This window comes from Dendrobates tinctorius, unplaced genomic scaffold, assembly GCF_039654945.1.
Source record: "Dendrobates tinctorius isolate UK_male_01 unplaced genomic scaffold, ASM3965494v1 ptg000240l, whole genome shotgun sequence".
Taxonomy (NCBI): Eukaryota; Metazoa; Chordata; class Amphibia; order Anura; family Dendrobatidae; genus Dendrobates; species Dendrobates tinctorius.
In genome coordinates this window covers 4093408-4116512 of record NW_027361907.1, presented here as the reverse complement: position 1 = coordinate 4116512, position 23105 = coordinate 4093408, and the positions used below count along the sequence as shown (strand labels likewise).

Sequence of the window (23105 nt, the reverse complement as noted above, 5' to 3'; positions counted from 1 at the left end):
TTTGACTTTTCTTTTACTTTTGACATATCCCCAAAATCCTTTATTATTGCTTTTGACATCTCTTGCAAGCCTCAATTCATTTTCAGCTTTAGATAATCTGATATGTGCCCTGCAGGTTCTGCAGACAGCATTATATTCTTCTTTAGATATACCTCCCTCTTTCCATTTTATAAACATTTTTTTCTTCCTTTTTAGCATGTGCTTAAGTTCTGTGTTCATCCATCCTGGTTTCCTTAAATGCTTCCTATTCTTCCCTCTTTTCGGAATTGTTAACAACTGTGCTTTGAGAATTTCATTTTTCAAGATTTCCCATCCTTCCTGGACATTTTTGTCTTTAAGGATATCCAGCCATTGGATCCCTCCAATTCTCTTTCTGAATCCCTTAAAATCTGCCTTTCTGAAATCTAACCTTGACGTCTGAGTCTTCACAGGTCTTCCGCCTCTAGTTATCCAAAATTCTAAAATAGCATGGTCGCTACCTCCTAGGGTCCCAGCCACTTTTACCTCCTCAACCATTTCCTCCCTGTTTATAAGGATTAGATCCAAGGTAGCAGTTCCCCTTGTTTTCTCCCTTACCTTTTGGAAGATAAAGTTGTCAGCAAGAGAGGATAAGAATTTCCTTGACCTGTTAGTTTTGCCTGAGAGAGATTCCCAACAAATGTCTGGATAGTTGAAATCTCCCATGACAACTATGTCATATTTTTTGGAGAACTTGGCCATTTGATGCATAAAGAGTTCATCCATATCTTCAGCTTGCACAGGCGGCCTGTAGTAAATGCCTACAATGGTGTCCTTTCCATTGTTCTGTCCTTGTATTCTTACCCAAACAGTTTCCACAGAACTCCCAGTCTCTGAAGCTTCAATCTCTGTGCAGATATACGCGTTTCTAACATACAATGCGACACCCCCTCCTCGTTTATCAAGTCTGTTTCTTGCAAATAAGTTGTATCCTTCTAGTCTTGTATTCCAATCATGTGTATTGTCCCACCAAGTTTCAGTGATTCCAATGACATCATATTTCTTTTCCTGTGTTCGTAGTTCCAATTCTCCTTGTTTGTTGCCCATGCTTTGTGCATTAGTATAGAAACACTTTAGTTTGTGATTGGTTTCTCTTTCTCCAATATTTTTATTAATTAGATTCTTTCGTCTTTGTTCTTCCTTTCCACTTCTAATAGCAGAGTTCTCAATAGCATTTGTCAGGTGTATGGCTTTTTCTTGTCTTTTGCTTCCCTTCCCATGTTGTTCTAGTTTAAAGCTCTCCTTACAAGTGTAGCAAGGCGACTTCCAAATACATGCTTTCCAGTCTTCGTAAGGTGCACCCCATCTCTAGCAAGTAGTCCATCGTATAAGTAGTTCACTCCGTGATCCAGAAATCCAAATCGTTGCTGACGGCACCATCGACGTAGCCAGTTGTTCACCTGCAGAATCTTATTCCACCTCCTTGTTCCATGGCCATCCACTGGGAGGATGGAAGAGAAGACCACCTGCGCTCCCAGCAAGCCGCTGGCAACTGTCCTCTGTACCCGCATCCTGCAGAAGATGGCATTAACCTCTTGATGGCGAGGAAAATCTTGAGATCGCTGTCTTCCTCTCAGCCCTGTCCCGAGAGAGGGGTGAGGAGGGGGATATGGCAAGGACCAGTCACCTGTCCACATCCCATAGCACCAGAAGGTAATATGGAAAAAGTCCTGCCAGCGTACTGAGAGTTGCGATGTGGGATCAGCCACACTGCTCGCTCAGCCGCCTGATATGGGAAAGCAGGGTGAACTTCCACCCTGTTTCCCGACTTGAATCTGCAAAACAAAAGACAAAAAATTAAAAAGTTCCACTAGAATACCTAAAGGAAAGGTTAATTGTGGATCTGGGAAGATCCCGGTCCGCCTCCTAGACACTAAGCACAAACTGAGGTGCCTAGTGCCTGTCGGTGGGTGTATACTGCCGGGGAGGAGCTAATTTTCTTGTTTTGCATAGTGTCAGCCTCCTAGCAGCAGCAGCATACACCCATGGTATTCTGTGTCCCCCAATAAGGCGATAAAGAAAAACACTTGAAATAGATCACTCTGTAATGACTCTATATCATATATGAGTTTCACTTTTTGTATTGAAGAACTGAAATAAATTAACGTTTTGATAATATTATAATTTTGTGAGATGCACCTGTATATGGTCATTTTCCCAAATCGCCCAATAAAAATGACAATTTTTTGTGCCTAAGGTCTCTTTCACACTTCAGTTTTTTGCATCAGTTCAAATCCGCCAAAAAGGCAGACAAGCGGATCCGTTCTCAACTGATGTGAACGGATGGCACAGGATCCGTTTTTAGACGGATCCTGAAAATGAGGAAATTTAAAGGAAGAGAGAGAGAGAGAGAGAGATTTTTTTTTTTGTCCGGCACCCAGAAAGAATTTCGGGTTAAATGAGTGTCTGGAGGATCCGCCAGAGAAAAAAACATTACAAGCTCCGTTTTGAAATCTTTGAGGATGGTGACGGACAGCAACTTTTGGCGGATCCTGAAAAAAAATGGATGCAACGGACAGCAATCCGTCACAATCCGCCATTAATGCAAGTCAATGGGGAAAAAAAAACGGATCCTCAAAAAAAATTTGAGGATCCGTTTTTTTCAAAACCTGGCGGATTGTGACTGATTGTAAAAAACTGAAGTGTGAAAGAGGCCTAAGACTTTGTGATGTGTAGATTACACAAATACCGTACTTGTCACATTAGATAAATTGCTATGTGTCCCAATAATACAAAGTACTGCAGATAAATATCAATTGTGTTGAGCTGAAATTGCAACTTAATACAGCAGCCATCCTAATGGTGTCACTAAAAAATATTATAGATGGCAGAGCTGGACAGCCGCTGTGTAGAACCTACAGTACATAAAGCTTGTCACACACATACTGTGCAGTTTCGCATCCAATATAAAAAGAAACAGTGTGTAGGCTGCATTCACATGTTGCAGCAAGGGTGCATTTTTGCCACAGCGATAAAAATTGCACCATTTTCCTCAACTTTTGAAAATTGCAGCAAAAACTTTGCCCTTTTACTACAATTACTGCAAAAAACGAACAGCGGTCGCAATGTACTGTACTGAAACATCTGAAGATCTAGGAACCTGCACAGTCACTCAGCAAAGTAATGAAACATCTGAAGATCTAGGAACCTGCACAGTCACTCAGCAAAGTAATGAAACATCTGAAGATCTAGGAACCTGCACAGTCAATCAGCAAAGTAATGAAACATCTGAAGATTCAGGAACCTGCACAATTCAATCAGCAAAGTAATGAAACATCTGAAGATCTAGGAACCTGCACAATTCAATCAGCAAAGTAATGAAACATCTGAAGATCTAGGAACCTGCACAGTCAATCAGCAAAGTAATGAAACATCTGAAAATCTAGGAACCTGCACAGTCACTCAGCAAAGTAATGAAACATCTGAAGATCTAGGAACCTGCACAGTCAATCAGCAAAGTAATGAAACATCTGAAAATCTAGGAACCTGCACAGTCACTCAGCAAAGTAATGAAACATCTGAAGATCTAGGAACCTGCACAGTCACTCAGCAAAGTAATGAAACATCTGAAGATCTAGGAACCTGCACAGTCAATCAGCAAAGTAATGAAACATCTGAAAATCTAGGAACCTGCACAGTCAATCAGCAAAGTAATGAAACATCTGAAGATCTAGGAACCTGCACAGTCACTCAGCAAAGTAATGAAACATCTGAAGATCTAGGAACCTGCACAGTCAATCAGCAAAGTAATGAAACATCTGAAGATCTAGGAACCTGCACAGTCACTCAGCAAAGTAATGAAACATCTGAAGATCTAGGAACCTGCACAGTCAATCAGCAAAGTAATGAAACATCTGAAAATCTAGGAACCTGCACAGTCAATCAGCAATGTAATGAAACATCTGAAGATCAAGGAACCTGCACAGTCACTGAGCAAAGTAATGAAACATCTGAAGATCTAGGAACCTGCACAGTCAATCAGCAAAGTAATGAAACATCTGAAAATCTAGGAACCTGCACAGTCAATCAGCAAAGTAAACTTTCTTATTTACCTTGAAATCCTAAAGGACCCCTCTGTCCCATTATCCCCTGGTCTCCACGGGTGCCCGGCGCTGCAGACCTTCCAGCTACACCTGGCACACCTTGTTTACCTTGTGGACCTTGTGCTCCTGGAAAACAAGTTTCTAAATCAGATTTTGGTAATTATTTGCTAAGCCATGACATTTTCAGACTCTCCGCGATTCTCCCAATCCGAAATTAAACAGTCTCAAATATTTCTATTAGACTGTCAAATTCGGGTGCACAGAGTGTACACGGATCATCCTTCACGGATATCTGAATTCGATCTTAATAGCTCATTCCATCCAACCTGACCTTCAATTACTGGTGAATTACTGCTATAGCTACGTGGGTTTACTTTAGGGAAATCTGTCACTAGGTTTTTGCCACTTAGTCTGTAAGTAGCACGATATAAGAGCAGAGACCCTGATTCCAATGATGTGTCACTTATTGAGCTGTTTCCTGTAGTTTTCATAAAATCACTGTTTTATCAACAGGATATTATCACTAGGGAACTATTAAACCTGCTGCCATGTAGTCCTCCATATTCATGAGCTCTGTATAACCCCATCCCCAACGTTGATTAGCCACTTTCTGCCCGCGCACAGTGTATACAGAAAACTGTCAATCAGATCTGCAGCAGGTAAAACAGCTGTAATCAAAATGACAGCAACCAGTAAAGGAAGTGATATATTGCTAGAATCAAAGTTTCTGCCCCTGCGTAGTACAGTGGCTCAGTGGTTAGCACTGTTGCTTTGTAGCACTGGGGTCACAGGTTTGAATACCACCAAAAACAATGTCTGCAGGAGTTTGTATGTTCTCCCCATGTTTTCCTTTGGGTTCCCTGGTTTCCTCCCACATTCCAAAGACATACTGATAGGGAATTTAAATTGTGAGCCCCAATAAGGGCAGTGATGATGATGATGATGATGTCTGTAAAGTGCTCTCAGATGAGAGAGAAAAACTTTGGACACGTGATCTTCATTACTAGCATCAAGCTCAAATTTAATGTTACTTCGTCTGGCTGGACACCACATGTATGTGCTATGAAACAAATATGAATATACATGCAGTGTGTATAGAAAGGAAAATTATGCAAATGTATCCTGTGGAATAGCCATAGCATATATTGAACTCTGCTAAGCAAGAGAGCTTAAAGGGGCATGAAATTCAGCAGTGCAATGGAGACCCTTCAGTCTAGAAATCAGAGGATCATTTTTTTTCTACTGTCTATAGTTTGCTAACACTGCTGAAAATAGTTATACCTTTATCACCAACGAGACCATGAGGTCCTACGTCCCCTCTGATGCCTTCAGGACCTATAACTCCTGTTATACCAATAGGACCTGGTTCTGCACGTATATTTAATGGTTCAGCAGCAACTCCAGGTAATCCAGGTTGACCCTGCAGACCTGTAAAAGAATATAAAGTCAGGAAGGTCTCCAAAGTCGTAATGAATGCTTCACTGCTTTGAAGGAAGACATTATGGTTGATCATACATTTTGATTTACTTTATGTAACAGATACAATTACAAACTTGGTAATAATGGGGAAGATGATTGTTTTGGTACTTACCTTCTGATCCCCGTCTTCCCTTTGGGCCTTTAGGACCTCTGTCTCCTGGGAATCCAGGTAATCCAAGTCCACCTTCACTACCATGCACTCCTATTTTACCTTTTGACGATAAAAACTAGGTTTATATTAAGTATATGGAAGAAGTGCAATGGCGCAGCTATAGAAATATCATGCTCATTACCTTTCCCGCCAGGATATCCTTGGATACCAGTAAATCCTGGTGGCCCTCTGTCACCTAGAATTCCTTTATCACCAACTTTTCCTTGTGACCCAAATGGTCCTGGTTCACCTTTAGCACCGGGTTGTGCGGACACACCAGGTCTTCCTTGGGGGCCTGGAGAACCTGAACAAAATTAAACATAAGTCATGCATCAGAGCCAAAGTTTAGTTAAAGACACTTGTTAAAGGCATGATCATAAAGCCGAAATGTGTGTGAAAATCCTAACATCTCTATTTGTAAAGACAAAACATACCTGGTTGCCCTGGAACACCTGCAGAACCATAATCTCCAGGGATTCCTGTGTAGTTAGAAACACCAGGAACTCCACGAACGCCATCTAATCCAGGTAGACCCATAACACCAGGCTTACCTGATAAAAAGAGAACTTTAATTAATTTCCTAATGACATATTTGAATAGGCAAATTGTAATAAATACTAAACACATATTATAGAAGACTGTTTTATTACAATACATGAAAATAATATTAGATTGTCTTCCTCCAGTATATCATAATGGAAGAGTACTGTTTTCTTCCACTATATAATAATGGTAGTGGACTGTTTTCCTCTAGTATACAATGACAGCAGTGGATTGAAGGGCTGTGGAATCAGTAAGTCAAACTTCCGACTTCTCGTTTTCCCTGACTCCTGACTCCACAGCACTGCCTCACTACCTAGCATGTGCATAAAGTATAGCACAGATTCATCTCAACAAAAAGCCTCCAGTGTATAATAATATTAGTGGACTGTCTTCCTCCTGTATATAATAACAGTAGTGGGCTGTCTTCCTCTAGTATATAATAATGGTAGTGGACTGTCCTCCTCCAATATATATTAACAGTAACAGACTGTTTTCCTCCAGTATATAATAATAATGGACTGTCTTCCTTTAGTATATAATAATAGTAGTGGACTGTCTTCCTCTAGTATCAAATAATGGTAGTTGACTGTCTTCCTCCAGTATATAATAATAGTAGGGTTCTGCCTTCCTTCAGTATATAATAATAGTAGGGAACTGCCTTACTCAAGTATATAATAATACTACTGGACTGTCTTCCACCTGTATAAAATAATAGTAGTTGACTGTCTTCCTCCACTATATAATAATAGTACTGGACTCTCTTCCCATAAATAATATTAGTTGTTGACTATCTTCCTCTAGTATATAATAATAGTAGTGGACTGTTTTTCTCCAGTATATAATAATAGTGGTGGACTGTCTTCTTCTAGTGCATAATAATAGTAGTGGACTGTTTTCTTCTAGCATATAATAATCGTAGTGGACTGTTTTCTTCCAGAATATAATAATGGTAGTGGACTGTCTTCCTCCAGTATATAATTATAATAAGTGTAGTGTACAGTCTTCCTCTATTATATAAGAATGGTAGTGGACGGTCGTCCTCCAGTATAAACTAATAAACATAGTAGACTGTCTCCCTCTAGTATATAATAATATTAGTAGACTATCTTCCTCTAGTATATAATAATAGTAGTGTACTGTCTTCATCCAGTATATAACAATAATAGTAGTGGACTGTCTCCCTCTAGTATATAATAATATTAGAAGACTATCTTCCTCTAGTATGTAATAATAGTGGTAGACTTTCTTCCGCCAGTATATAATAATAATATTGGACTGTCTTCCTTCATATATAATAATAGTTGTTGACTATCTTTCTCCAGTATATAATAATAGTAGTGGACTGTCTTCCTCCAGTACATAATGGAATCAGACTGTTGTATATGGTGAAATGCCAAGACACCAAGATTTCCTGGAACTTGGGAGGGTTTTCTTATTTTGGAGGGTAGCTAAAATCACCTCTAGCCACAATTCACTAACCCAACATAGTACTCAACTGCTCCTGTGCTCTTATTTAGAAATCTGGAAACCTGCACTCATTTGGGTGATTGTGGAATACAGAGTAGCTATAATTATGGAGACCAGATGTTCTGGATCTACATTAACCATACTTTAAAAAAAATATGTTGGAATTGACCTCAGACAATATGAGCATGTCCTTTTCACACCTTCGCTTTTTACACTCTAAGCTTACATTATTTAACGTAAATAATAAAAAAGCTAATCCTGAGAAAGTGAAAGGATTTAATTTTTAATAAAATTTAGAAACAAACAATTCATAGACAAAATAGCACTGACCTGGGTCTCCCTTGGCTCCTTTAACACCTGTATTTCCTGGTAATCCAACAACATTACTTTGCTCTCCTTTGTCACCTGTTTCACCTATGGGTCCTTTGAAGCCCAGTGAACCAAATGAATCTGTGCCTATTAAAAAATGATAGTATCCAGACACTTGTACGCAGTTCTAAACGTGTGATCAGCATTAATTGAAGAGTGGATGCTATGTGTACCTGAGGTGCCTTGCTGTCCCTTAGTCCCCGTTTGACCTTCAACTCCGGAGCGTCCGCGCAGCCCAGGAAAGCCTGTATTATGATGAATAATGGAACGATTTATAAATGATACAATGAAAAGTAAAAGCTATGGGGGTTGTTGGGCTTTTGAGTTGCGGTTGGGTTATTTTGTACACCATTGTTAGGACGTGAGGTCATATTGCGCTCTGTTTCAGCACTTAGTGTGGTGCGTGATGGCACTGCAGCTCATACTTATGGGGACTGAAGATGCTTCAGGTTGTAAATGTTATAGGGCACTGGAGCTGCGACTCTTATGGGGGCCATGTGGTTGTCCAGATAGTTAGGCACTGGAGCTGTATCTCTTACTCAATGAGGGAAGCTTGATTTGATGTCCACTTATGTGACAGATGGACCAGATATGTTACAGTGTAGAGAAACTTGAGAATAAGCAACACCAATTCCTGAGCAAATATTGAGCACGAGCACAATGTCCTAACTATTGCACAGTAACTAGGATTGTTGCCATAGAGTTATCTCCTTTATGTGGTTGCAAAACTGTTTGACATTGACAATCACCTTTCGCTGACAAAGCTTCTGCCTCCTAGTGGTCAGCTAAAGTAATTGCACTGCAAAAATGCATTTTGCCCTTATGATTCAGAAAAAGCTTGCAATGATAAAATTAGATACATGAATTTTACTTAAAGGGAACTTGTCACCTCCAAAAATTCTTTTTACCTGCAGATATAGGAGTAATCTGCAGGTAAACAGCGTTTAAATCATAAACCGAAAAGCCCCGATAGTATGAGTTTTTAAATTAGTATTAATCTTACATAGAACAAGAAGCTTTAGATAATGAAGTCCGGTATATGCAATTGTGATTCAGAGTAATATATTTAAGTTTATTAATTCATTCTCAGTAAAATTATAAAGATAAAAACATAGAAAAGGGAAACATTATATAAGATACAGATACAGCATAAAAAGATGTGCTGCAAACTATGGGAATATGGTCACATTTGAAATAGTGTAACTATTAGAAAATATAAAACAATAGCTACTCACAGATGTCTCACAATTGTGAACATTATACAAAATCTGTAATACTCTGATAAATTCTAATGGCATTTTGTTACACCTCATTTCCTTTTGGCATCTATTAAGGTACAGACAAAGAAATGTTATTTTCTATCACTGGCACTTGATGGCATGATATAGTGGCATGCCATGACACACTCCTTCACCACCCGTGGTAACTAGCTTAGTCTGGGTGGTGCAGGGACTGAGATACAACAGAGACCTGAGGTTTATTAGTGAAGGGAGAGTCCAGTCCTTCCTGCCAAACATAACATTATGGTGGATGGACGTACTGGAAATCTGTGCAAACTACTAGCGGAATGTGGATAGCAGCCTACAAGAGGAAAGTTAGGAGGTTTGTCATCTAGAAAACAGACCAGGGGGTTAATAACAGTGGAACCTGTAAGCTGGATGAACCCAAAGAGAAGACTGACGGTGAAATGCGCGTCGTGGTCAGAGTGGTGGTCCGGCCTTTGTTCCATATCACTTTATCTGATGAGTGACTACATTTTTGTAATGCTCTTCAGTTTCGTTAGTGTTGCGTAATAAAAATAAAACCTATAAACTGAACAAATTTTTGAAGTCCCCTGAGTCTAAGGCCTTATTCCGTCGTCCGCTTTTCATTTGTTTTCCGTGTTTTTCATGGTTAGAACATAAACACATTGTAATCTAAAGAGAAAAATTTGAATTAATTACGGTAACTACTGCGCTTCAGGACTTAATAGATTTGCTGCAGGAATCCGCAATTTGATATTGAGGTGAAGCCCCCGGCTATTTATTGCTATTGATATTTTTCTATTGATTTTTTAGACTTTTTATATTTGATTAATACTATGTAGCATTAGTTCCACTTTGCTTGAGTTGCAGTTGTTGATGTGCACTATATATTCATATTATCTTCCAGGTTATTTAATCCTTAAGTGCAGTGGTTGCCCACCTTATTTTCTTTTGGTTTTCTAATACTTGTATGCACACAGACAGGTGAATGCATAACCATTTGTTGCATCAGCTGTCTTTATTAACTTTGATGCAAGCGGGCATGGGTGCGTATCTTGATTTTTATATACGGTACATTATAATTTTCGAAGTGGTTTACATGTCCGTATTTTAATGTTTAATGGTTTAATGTCCATATTTTTTTCGTGGATTGTGAGTCTGCAAAAAAAATCAGAGACATGCTCATTTTTTATCTAAGCTATGGATCAAAATTACCAGCACAAGTCTTTGGGTCCATGACAATCACTGACAGAACACGGATGGCATCAGTGTATAGTCCATGTACTGTCCGTGATTAACATTGTAATGAATAGGAGAAGCTTTGTAATATATTTTTTTATGTTTTATGCATGAAAATCACTGATAACAAACGGATGGCTAAAAATTCACAAATGGACCAAACACTGATGAAATTCATATCCAAAACACTGAAGAACAACGATACGAGAAACATCACCGACATCTAAATGAAGCTTTAAAGGGAATCTGTCACCCCTTTTTCGAGATATCATATAATGATATCATTCAATTGTGTGTCACATAAGGATTCTCTTAGTACTTTTGCTTCCCCCTGACCCCGCACCTTTCATGCATAAATACCTTTTTTATATCGGTTCAGATGTATGTAAACTGCCGCTGTCCGATCCGCTGGGCGGGGCTTATTCACCTGCTCCCCCCTCCCTGTCTTCCACTACGCATTTCTTCTTGTGTAGAGCAAGACAGGGAGGGGGGGAGCAGGTGAATAAGCCCCACCCAGCAGACCGGACATCGGCAGCTTACATACATCTGAACCGATATAAAAAAGGTATTTATGCATGAAAGGTGTGGGGTCAGGGAGAAGCAAAAGTACTAAGAGAATCCTTATGTGACACACAATTCAATGATATCATTATATGATATCTCAAAAAAGGGGTGACAGATTCCCTTTAAACATCAATAAACATTAAGTAATAAATCAACAGTGATATGGAATAACTGCCGCAAAAATAAAGAAATTTTTATATAAACATATATGAAAAAATGCATCATGTAGTAGGCGCGATCTAAGTATCAGAGACCATCACAAATATGACTCTCAAAAGAATAATATATTGGAGTAGGTTTAAGATAGAGATATAATCTTTAGAAACTAATGTAAGCACTCTATCTATAAAAAAAAAAAAAAAAAATTTTTGATAGTTGCTTACTTAATATTGTGTAATGAGATCCATTCTACTGTTCAATCCGTCAGGAACTCTAGTCTCTAATAAAAAGATCCACCTACTTTCCCTAGAGAGGATTTTACTTTTATAGTCACCACCCCTACGTGGTTTTGTAACCACCTCTATTCCCCTAAAGGAAAAGCTTTTTAGATCTCCTTTATGCACATTGGCAAAGTGTTTGGAAACCGCAGAGGCTCCTGCAATAGGCAAATTAACTGCATCCGACAAATGTTTTCGCATACGCTGTTTCAATGAATTAGTGGTGCAACCCACATATTTATTTTTTTTTTATCATAAAGGTTTTTATTGAGTTTTCAGAAAAAATACAAACTTCTCATACAAAAACATCAAGAACAGGAGCAATGAGTAGCAAGAGGTGGAATAACCTCGAGCCATTATTAGAATATCAATCTGGGACATTAAATACCCCTTCCAACAACAACTTGAACATAGAAGCGGGGAGAGGGGGGGGGAGGGGGAAGGGGAAGCAGCTCTACATGCATGGCATTCTTAGGCACAATCAATTTATTTATGGTGTAGGTGTCTGTATCTGGGGGAGGGCCGTTGCATAAAGGAAAGTGGCCCACGGATGCCATTGTTTAAGTCTCACCGTTCTCTTCTCTAGATTGGGGGTCAAGTTGGTTTCGTATAGCCAGTGTAGGTTGGTCCTCTCAATTAGTTCTGTTTTTGTAGGGGGGCTCACCGACCTCCACTTGTATGCCACACAGTACCTGCCGGCTATGAGAATGTGAGAAATGATATTTTTTAAAAGATCCGGGATTCCATCTAGGCCAATGTGTAGCACAGCTAAGGTTGGGTTTGGGGAAAGACGGAGACTAGTAACCTCATGGATTAGATTGAACACCTCCCGCCAGAAGTTAGATAACTTAGGGCAAAACCACCACATATGACACAAGGTGCCCCTGTGGTTGCATCCCCTCCAGCACAAAGGTGACATATGTGGGGAAAAAGAAGCCAGTTTAGTAGGGGAGTTGTACCACCGCAGATGAACCTTTTTTAATTGCTCTATGTGATTGAGACATGAAGAGAATTTGTGGATCCATTTTGAGGCCGCAAACCATTCTTGCGACGGAAGCTGAGAGGCTAGATCTTTTTCCCATTTGAGCATATACGGCAATTGTTTGTCCGGTTCCGGGGAGTTTAGCAGGTTATGGATGTATGAAAGGCCTTTGATTTTGCTATTTTGAAAGAATTTTTTAATTGCGGCGTGGTCGGCTGTTGTGGGAACCGGTAGGTGAGGAGCGGACTGAATGAAGTGACGTATTTGAAAATACTGGAATAAACTGTGTCGGGGGAGGTTAAATTTAACACACATTTCTGAGTACGGGAGTAGGACGCCTTCTCTATAGAGATCTGCTAGGGTAATTGGACCTCCACGTGTCCAGGCGGAAAGATTCAAATTCGGAATGAAGGCTTCCAGCGATCTAAGGGGAAGGCTGGGACCTAGAGCCTGTGACACTGGCTTGCTCCATAAGGACCAAGCTTTCTTTAGAGCTGCTGTGGTGGGTAGAAGATCGCCGGGGGGCGAAGGGGTTAGGAGCAGGGAGTCTATGAATTGTTTAGGGGAGTGGGCCTGTGCCCAGGTGTACTCAATCTGTAACCATCTCAAGTCTGAATCATTCTTCCACCAATCGCGAGCCGGTTCCAGGATAGCAGCTCTGTGATATGTTAGAATATTAGGAATACCCATTCCTCCACCACTGAACGGGGCATGCATACATCTCAGGGCTATTCTAGGTTTTTTCCCAGCCCATATAAATTTACTCATTAGCGAATGAATTTTGGTGAGATACCGTTGCGGAATTGTTAGGGGCAGGCACCGAAGTAAGTAATTTTTGGGAGACAGATCATTTTAAAAGTCTGCATTCTCGCCACCCAAGAGAGCGGGAGAAGAGAAAGGCGAGTAAGTTCTTTATCCAATGAGGTGTGCAGGGTCAGCAGATTTTTCCGGATCACGGAGTGTAGCGGGGCCAGTATAATACCCAGGTAGGGGATTCCCTCGTCTTCCCATTTGAAAGGGTAAAGATGAGAAAGAGTGGCTCTGGTAGAGGCTGGCAAGAAGAGCGGAAAAATTAAGGTCTTGGTAATATTAAGCTTGTAATACGAGACTTGAGCGAAGGACAGGATCTCCATTACGTGTTGTAGGGACACCTCTACATTAGTGCAAGATAAAATCACATCATCTGCATATAGACTGACCACATGATTTATACTCCCCACTCGAATCCCCGAGATCCGAGGGCATTCACGGATAGTCTGCGCCAGAGGCTCTATAGCAAGGGCATAGATGATAGGGGAGAGTGGACACCCCTGACGTGTCCCATTGGTTAATTCAAAACTCCGAGATATAAATCCGGATGCCAGAACTTTGGCGTTAGGGTTAGAGTACAGCGCCATTATGGCATTAAGTATGGGGCCTTTGAAACCAAACTTGGCCAGAACAGATTTCAGATATCCCCAGTGCACCCTGTCGAACGCCTTCTCTGGGTCCAGGGACAGGAATACACTGGGGATTTTCCTCCCCTCAGCCACCGCAATCAGATCCAGCATACGTCTCGTCCCATCTTTCGCCTGCCTCCCCGCCACAAACCCCACTTGATCCGGGGAAATCAGTGATGGAAGAACTTTATGTATTCTAGCTGAGATTATTTTGGCGTACAATTTTAAGTCGCAGTTTAGGAGGGATATTGGCCTGAAGTTTCCTGGTGAAATAGGGGGTTTTCCTGGTTTTGGCAGGGTAGTTATAATGGCCTCTAGATTATTTGGTGAAATATCTGCTGTGGCTCGCCAAGAGGAGAAAAGTCTCAGGAGGAAAGGAGACAGGGTTTCAGTGAATTGCCTATAATAGGAGTTAGTGAGGCCGTCTGGGCCTGGAGCTGAATTTCTTTTGGCTGTGGTCACCGCCTGGCGAACCTCTTCCAGAGAAAAAGGAGAATTTAGTTGCTCCAGCTGTACTGCAGATAACCGAGGAAGATTAGTATTGTTTAAGAAGGAATTAATTGCCGTTTGGGTAGGCTTTGGGGCAGTGGGGTCATTTTTAAGGTTGTAGAGAGACTGGTAAAACTCAGCGAATGCGTTGGCTATTTCCGTTGGGTTGCGTATTGTGGCATTAGAACCCGTCACGAGGTATTCAATTTTATTTTGCATTTCTCGTTTTTTTAACCCTCCTGGCTAGTAAGGCACCCGCCCTGTCACCCATCACATAGTACCGCTGTTTGAGGGATCTTAAGTTTTTCTCATAGTCTGCCATCAACACCTGGCGGAGCTGTGTTCTTAGTTTCCTGAGTTCGTCAGATGTCGACAAGTTTGGGGCAGATTTATTGTGGGCTTCCAAAAGTACTATGTGGGACAGTAGAGCTTTGTAAGTTGCCTGACGCCTCCTTTTCTCCCTAGTGGCAATTTTGATGAATGACCCCCTAATATAGGCCTTGTGTGCAGACCAAAGAGTTTCCTCTGTCACCTCCTTGTTATCATTAAAGTTAAAAAACTCTGCGAGGTCGGCCTGCAACTCCTCAGAGATTTGTCTACAGGCTAGGAGGGAGTCATTCATGCGCCACCGGGCAAAAACAGGTGCGCGGTTTTGCTCCTGAACTGTCAGGTATATGGGGGCGTGGTCCGACCAAGCTATAAGTCCAATTTTTGAATCTGAGCAATCCATAATAAGTGAGCTATCAACCAGAAAGTAGTCCAATCTGCTGTAAGAGGTGAACCGAGGCGAGAAGAATGTGTAGTCCCTCTCATTTGCATGTTGGTATCTCCATATATCATGGAGATGCCTTTCTGAAATTATTGTGCTCATCTCCTTCCTCTTTACAGCAGTATTGGAGCAATCCAGAGTACTGGACATTACCATGTTAAAATCCCCGCAGATTATTTGCTTACCCTCTTTAACGGATGAAAGCTTGGAAAGAAACCTCCGCAAAAAGCTGATCTGACCAGAGTTGGGGGCGTAAACGGTTGCAATAGTATACTTAGATCCATTTATGGAGCAATTAATAATGGCGTATCTACCGTCAGGGTCTAAATGTTGTGAATGTAGTGTGAACGCAACAGTATTTTTTACACAAATGAATACTCCAGCCTTTTTTTTTTTTCCACAAGCCAGCAGTATGAAAGGAAATTTAGCATTATTTAACCTGTGCGAGTCCCCTTGGAGGAAATGAGACTCCTGACCACATATTACATCACATTTGGATTTAACCACTTCCCGCCAAAACATGGATCTCTTGGCTGGCGAGTTCAGACCCCTAACATTTATAGACATACAGTTCAGTACCATTGTACATGAAAAAAAAGTCTCTTGCCTAGAGCTGCAGGGGGAAAAGGAAGGTTAGGCAGGAAAGAGATAACACTAACAATATTGACATCACTAACATTACTGATGTAGGGAGCATCAGTCCACAAAGAAAAAAGCCCAAAAAAGGGGCCTGCGGTATGGTGGAAATTTACCGCCATGGGGGTTCAGGGTCCTGGTTGAACAGAACCAGCGGACCTTAAAAGTAGCAACTAAGTCTCAGCCGCGACTCAAACATATCACATAACTCACACGACGGACCAATCTTCATTCACTTTATCCTGTTGGGATGATCCTGTAGCTCTTGGAGATCTGGCCGGGAGATTTGCCAAGTTCCATGAGGATAGGAGCTTTGCCAACTGCTGTGGGGAATGGCAGGAGTGGGTACTTCCTGCTCGGAAAAGCAGGATCTTTACAGGGAAACCCCATCTATAGGATATAGCTTCATCCCTGAGAACTTTGGTATAAGGAGCAAATTCCCTCCTTTTTGCCAGGGTTCCTGCAGACAGATCTGGAAAAATGGACAGGTGCCGGAATTGCTCAGACAGAGGGGGTCTCTTTCTCAGGGCTTGCAGCAGGGCTTCTTTGGTCTTGTAAAAGTGCAGGCGAGCTAAAGTGTCCCGAGGGACATCAGCACTGAGGGATTTAGGCTTAGGGACTCTGTGTATTCTGTCCACCAGGAAATCAGTTGCAGTCAGGTCTGGGAGCAGCTCCTGCAGCAAGGAGCCCAGAAAACTCTGCAGCCCCTTGTCTGGTATGGCCTCTGGAATTCCTCTGATTCTTATATTATTTCGGCGGGACCTGTCCTCTAAATCCAAGACCTTGGTATGGAGCTTTTGCACTTGTTCCTCCAGTGCTGCATTGGCATCAATGAGGCTATTGTGTGACTTTGTCAGCTCCCCCATTTTAGATTCAATATGTGCTGTACGGCTGCCTATGGCAGTGATATCTCCCCTCAGCTCAGCAACCATATCTTTCCAATCCTGCTGCAGTGATGAGCGGAGGGCACTGAGCAGTTTCTGCATTGTACCTTTGGTAAGCGGTATATCTGCAGCGTCTGTGTCCAAGTCTGGGCCTGCTGTGGATCCCCTCCTGGATGAGCGTGAGGAAGCTGTGGAGGAGGATGCTGCCGCCATTTTCCCTCGCCCCGTGCTGGAGAAGAAGTCTGTAACTTTCGCCGGGGACGGCTTCTTCTGGGATTTTCCCCTTGGCATGCTACGATCCTGGATACCTCCGCAGCACTCCCCCCCCATGTGCAGAGAGATTGGTGCCGCTGGCGAGCCGCAATGAGCCGATTAGGAGTCGAAGTGGCTGGAGCTCAGCAGCTAAGTGACCGGTGCCATTAGCAAGCAGGCCACGCCCCCCCAACCCACATATTGAAGTCCGCAAATATTGCAATCAATAAGATATATTACATTTTCTGTATTACAATTAATAAAAGAAAAAATCTCAACGTTTTTTCCATTTTTTATAGAAGAAAATGTTTTGTTTTAACAATATATTTGCAACACTTACAAATTTTTGCACCACAACCATAACAGCCTACACTTTTCATCCAATTTTGTTTCAATTTTTTGTCTGGATCAGTAAATAAGCTTGCCGTCAACATAGATCCTATAGTAGGAGCTCTCCTCGCAACAAATTTAATTGAATATTTTTTTAATATTTCTTTCAATTCACCACTTTGTTCTAAAATGGGTAAATGTTTTTTAATAATGGAGACTATTTCTTGATACTGTGGACTAAATTTAGTGCTGAAAACTATACCCAAATCATTGTTATGTTCTTTGATATTGTTATATTCCAACAATTCCTGTCTATTTAAATTGTCTACTATGCCTCTCGCTCTTTTTAGAGACCAGTTTGGGTAACCCCTGGATTTTAATCTTTTTGCCAAAAATTCAGATTCTTTCATATAAGTATCTTTTTCTGTACTATTTCTTTTTGTTCAAATCAGTTCACCTGTGGGTATATTCCTAATTACATGGTTGGCGTGACATGAATTTGCCATCAATATACTATTCACAGCTGTAGATTTGCGATAAGGTTCCACCAACACTTTTTTCCGATTTGAATCTATTTTCAAGGCCAAATCAAGAAAGTTAATTGACAGCTCATTCATATGACATGTAAATTTGAGATTGAAACTATTTTTATTTAAATATGAAACAAAGGAAGATGCTAAATCCTTGTTCCCCCTCCACACAAAAACCAAATCATCAATGAAGCGTCCCAACCAAAAAATGTTATGTCTAAATGGATTGTTAAAATGAAAAATATACCTCTCCTCCCTTACTGACATAGTTAAATTTGCTAAAGACGGTGAGAACTTGGCCCTCATGCTCACTCCCTGTATCTGCAAATAATATTTCTCATCAAAAATAAAATAATTATGAGTGAGCAAAAAATTAGTTGCAAGCAATAGAAAATGTTGAATTTCAAATGTATAGTCACTGTATTTAGATAGATAATATCTGAGGCTCTCCAATGCAACAGAATGTGGAATTGATGGATATAATCCAATAACATCACATGAAAGCCACAGAAAATCATTCCGCCATTCTATTTTTTCTACCATGTTAATAGCTGCTTTGCTATCTCTCAAGTGACTAGGAGTTAAAGCCACCAGGGGTTGTAGATAATGATCCACCCACTCTCCAAGGCGTTCACTAAAAGATCCTATCCCTGAAACGATAGGTCTTAGTGGGGGAGGAAAAATTTCTTTTTGCACCTTGGGGAGTGAGTGGTAAATGGGTATAATGGGATGGTCACAATACAAAGCTTCACTCAATTTCTCTGAAATAGCTCCTGTAAATACACCTTCCTGCAAAATTTTTTTCATTTCCTTATTAAAAGGGAGAGTGGGATTTTCATTTAATTCCCTGTACACACTGGAGTTTCCCAATGCGGTTAAATTAAGTTTCTTATATAAACCTACATCCAGAATGGTAATTGATCCACCCTTATCCGACTGGACAATTTTTAGATCTTTATTCTTACTCAATTCCTGAAGAGCTTTATGCTCATGAAATGTCAGATTATGATGGGTCAGTTCCACTCTGTTATTTAATTCTACCAAATCCCTTTCCACCGCTTCTTGAAAAACATCCAGCATCGGAGGTCTAGATTTACAGTAAGTGGGTAAAATTTTGTATTTTTTACATGAAAAGAATCATTTAAATTAACCTGATATTCTTTGGAGCTTTCAGATTCTAGTTGTCTCAAATTATACAAACCCACCTGTTCCTCAAACGTAAGTAACCTTTCAACATCCCTATTTTCTACAGAACAAAAATTGTCAGTACCAATATTATCCCCAAAATGACATTTTAAGGTTAAACTACGTGCTAGACGATTGACATCCATCACTGTGTCATATACATTGAATTTACATGCCGGGGAAAGACCAAGTCCTTTTGACAAAAGTGAAAGTTGCGGTGCTGAAAGTATATAACTGGAGAGGTTGTAGACTGGTACAGTTACTTCTTCCGTTTCCGGAGTTTGTCCTGATAAGCCTGTTCTCTTATGGCGTCTTCCTCCTCTCCTTCTAATCCGTTTTTTGGTTTAGCTCCCTCTTTGTTGTAATTTCTTTGGTAAGATTTTTTTCTTTTTTCCATACCTTTATTAGATGCACAAGCCACTGATGAATCTGAATAATCATCTGAAGTATCTCCAAAAGTAGTGTCCATATTTTCTTGAGTTTTTTGAAACGTCACTTTATGTTGCTGAACCAAGGATTCCGTTTTTTTAATATTGATGACGGATTCTTACTCCAATTATATACACATTTACTGTTATAATCCTCCAAATCTCGTGTATATTTTCTTTTTTTAGTCTCAATGATGGTATCCTCTATTTAATTTTTGTTGCATTTTTTCATATAATAATTTATAAGAATCATTGTCTTGATAAATTTCCAGAGAATCTTTCACAATCTTAATTTCATCACTGAGTTTTTTAAGTTCAGTCTCCTCTTCTTCAATGATTAATTTTATAAGACTGAGAGAGCATTCACTAAGAACATTTTCCCACCTGGTCTGGAACTCATCATTATAAGCTGTTGTAGCCACTTTTTTTAATCTCAGACCACGTGGGATCATCTTCCTCTCCCAGTAGCAGCTGAGAGAATTGTGGTCCCACCATAATTTCTGTTCCTTGATCATAATACGTTCCAAATTGTACATGATGGAATTTAATCCCCCAGGTGCTATATATCCACTCCATTGACATTGTCATTGAATATCAAGGCAAGTTTATTGCGTCTTGTGTTTCAGGAATCCACTTCCATAGCAAAAAAGGATTTTTTACTAATGGGATCAGTCATATGTAATAAAATTTCAAGTTCAATACTTTGATTATGGGTGCTCGGCTAATACTCCCAAAGGCAATATTCAAACAATGTAAAAAACATATAGCCAGCTCACCATAAAGGAGTTCCTCTTAATGCAATAGTCGGTGTTCACCTTATATTCTGCACGGATCCAGGCAGGGAGTGTGCCCCAACAAATAGGAATATAAGAGAATTGGGATCCAGCAAAAAGATGAAAGTTCACCAGAATTATAAAATCTTCTTCTTTATTTATCCATCAATTCATAAAAAATAGATGAGGAACTCCAAACAATTGGTAACATTCCAGCAAGGGACTACATGTTTCAGCACTATGTGCCTTCTTCACGGTCCTATTTGAACTGAGCTCCAACACTGGCAATATATCCTCCATTGTGAAACATATTCAAATGACCCTTAATTAAAAGCAGTGAAACAAACCAGTTAAAAACACCTGAGTAAATGGTTGAAACTCAGTTCAAAAATATTGCTGGAAAAATACATATATTGAACATATTTTATACATAGACCAATGATATAAACATTAAGTAATAAATCAACAGTGATATGGAATAACTGCCGCAAAAATAAAGAAATTTTTATATAAACATACAGTCATATGTAAAAGTTTGGGCACCCCTATTAATGTTAACCTTTTTTCTTTATAACAATTTTGGACTCAGTTATATTTCTGGATTCAAATGAGGTTTATTGTACTAACAGAAAATGTGCAATCTGCATTTAAACAAAATTTGACCGGTGCAAAAGTATGGGCACCCTTATCATTTTCTTGATTTGAACACTCCTAACTACTTTTTACTGACTTCCTGAAGCACTAAATTGGTTTTGTAACCTCATTGAGCTTTGAACTTCATAGCCAGGTGTATCAAATCATGAGAAAAGGTATTTAAAGTGGTCACTTGCAAGCAGTTCTCCTATTTGATTCTCCTATGAAGAGTGGCATCATGGGATCCTCAAAACAACTCTCAAATGATCTGAAAACAAAGATTATTCAACATAGCTTTTCAGGGGAAGGATACAAAAAGTTGTCTCAGAGATTGAAACTATTTTTATATTCAATCTCAAATTTACATGTCATATGAATGAGCTGTCAATTAACTTTCTTGATTTGACCTTGAAAATAGATTCAAATCGGAAAAAAGTGTTGGTGGAACCTTATCGCAAATCTACAGCTGTGAATAGTATATTGATGGCAAATTCATGTCACGCCAACCATGTAATTAGGAATATACCCACAGGTGAACTGATTCGAATAAAAAGAAATAGTACAGAAAAAGATACTTATATGAAAGAATCTGAATTTTTGGCAAAAAGATTAAAATCCAGGGGTTACCCAAACTGGTCTCTAAATAGAGCGAGAGGCATAGTAGACAATTTAAATAGACAGGAATTGTTGGACTATAACAATATCAAAGAACATAACAATGATTTGGGTATAGTTTTCAGCACTAAATTTAGACCACAGTATCAAGAAATAGTCTCCATTATTAAAAAACATTTACCCATTTTAGAACAAAGTGGTGAATTGAAAGAAATATTAAAAAAATATTCAATTAAATTTGTTGCGAGGAGAGCTCCTACTATAGGATCTATGTTGACGGCAAGCTTATTTACTGATCCAGACAAAAAAATTGAAACAAAATTGGATGAAAAGTGTAGGCTGTTATGGTTGTGGTGCAAAAATTTGTAAGTGTTGCAAATATATTGTTAAAACGAAAACATTTTCTTCTATAAAAAATGGAAAAAACTTTGAGATTTTTTCTTTTATTAATTGTAATACAGAAAATGTAATATATCTTATTGATTGCAATATTTGCGGACTTCAATATGTGGGTTGCACCACTAATTCATTGAAACAGCGTATGTGAAAACATTTGTCGGATGCAGTTAATTTGCCTATTGCAGGAGCCTCTGCGGTTTCCAAACACTTTGCCAATGTGCATAAAGGAGATCTAAAAAGCTTTTCCTTTAGGGGAATAGAGGTGGTTACAAAACCACGTAGGGGTGGTGACTATAAAAGTAAAATCCTCTCTAGGGAAAGTAGGTGGATCTTTTAATTAGAGACTAGAGTTCCTGACGGATTGAACAGTAGAATGGATCTCATTACACAATATTAAGTAAGCAACTCTGAAATTTTTTTTTTTTTTTTTTTTTTATAGATAGAGTGCTTACATTAGTTTCTAAAGATTATATCTCTATCTTAAACCTACTCCAATATATTATTCTTTTGAGAGTCATATTTGTGATGGTCTCTGATACTTAGATCGCGCCTACTACATGATGCATTTTTTCATATATGTTTATATAAAAATTTCTTTATTTTTGCGGCAGTTATTCCATATCACTGTTGATTTATTACTTAATGTTTATATCATTGGTCTATGTATAAAATATGTTCAATATATGTATTTTTCCAGCAATATTTTTGAACTGAGTTTCAACCATTTACTCAGGTGTTTTTAACTGGTTTGTTTCACTGCTTTTAATTAAGGGTCATTTGAATATGTTTCACAAAGGAGGATATATTGCCAGTGTTGGAGCTCAGTTCAAATAGGACCGTGAAGAAGGCACATAGTGCTGAAACATGTAGTCCCTTGCTGGAATGTTACCAATTGTTTGGAGTTCCTCATCTATGTTTTATATGAATTGATGGATAAATAAAGAAGAAGATTTTATAATTCTGGTGAACTTTCATCTTTTTGCTGGATCCCAATTCTCTCATATTTCTATTTGTTGGGGCACACTCCCTGCCTGGATCCGTGCAGAATATAAGGTGAACACCGACTATTGCATTAAGAGGAACTCCTTTATGGTGAGCTGGCTATATGTTTTTTACATTGTTTGAATATTGCCTCTGGGAGTATTAGCCGAGCACCCATAATCAAAGTATTGAACTTGAAATTTTATTACATATGACTGATCCCATT

The 23105-nt window shown here is 39.5% G+C and overlaps 1 protein-coding gene across 2 annotated transcripts in view; it reads right to left on the bottom strand.

The window, feature by feature from the left end:
- Positions 1-23105, bottom strand: part of COL4A2 (collagen type IV alpha 2 chain) — a 405245-nt gene that overhangs the window by 22537 nt on the left and 359603 nt on the right. For both annotated transcript variants that reach the window (XM_073556824.1, XM_073556825.1), the window contains 7 exons: positions 8244-8315; positions 8032-8157; positions 6126-6242; positions 5834-5995; positions 5653-5751; positions 5343-5489; positions 4071-4187 (listed from right to left, as the gene is read on the bottom strand). In XM_073556824.1, the coding sequence (XP_073412925.1) occupies positions 4071-4187; positions 5343-5489; positions 5653-5751; positions 5834-5995; positions 6126-6242; positions 8032-8157; positions 8244-8315 (840 nt within the window). The remainder of the gene's footprint in view (positions 1-4070; positions 4188-5342; positions 5490-5652; positions 5752-5833; positions 5996-6125; positions 6243-8031; positions 8158-8243; positions 8316-23105) is intronic.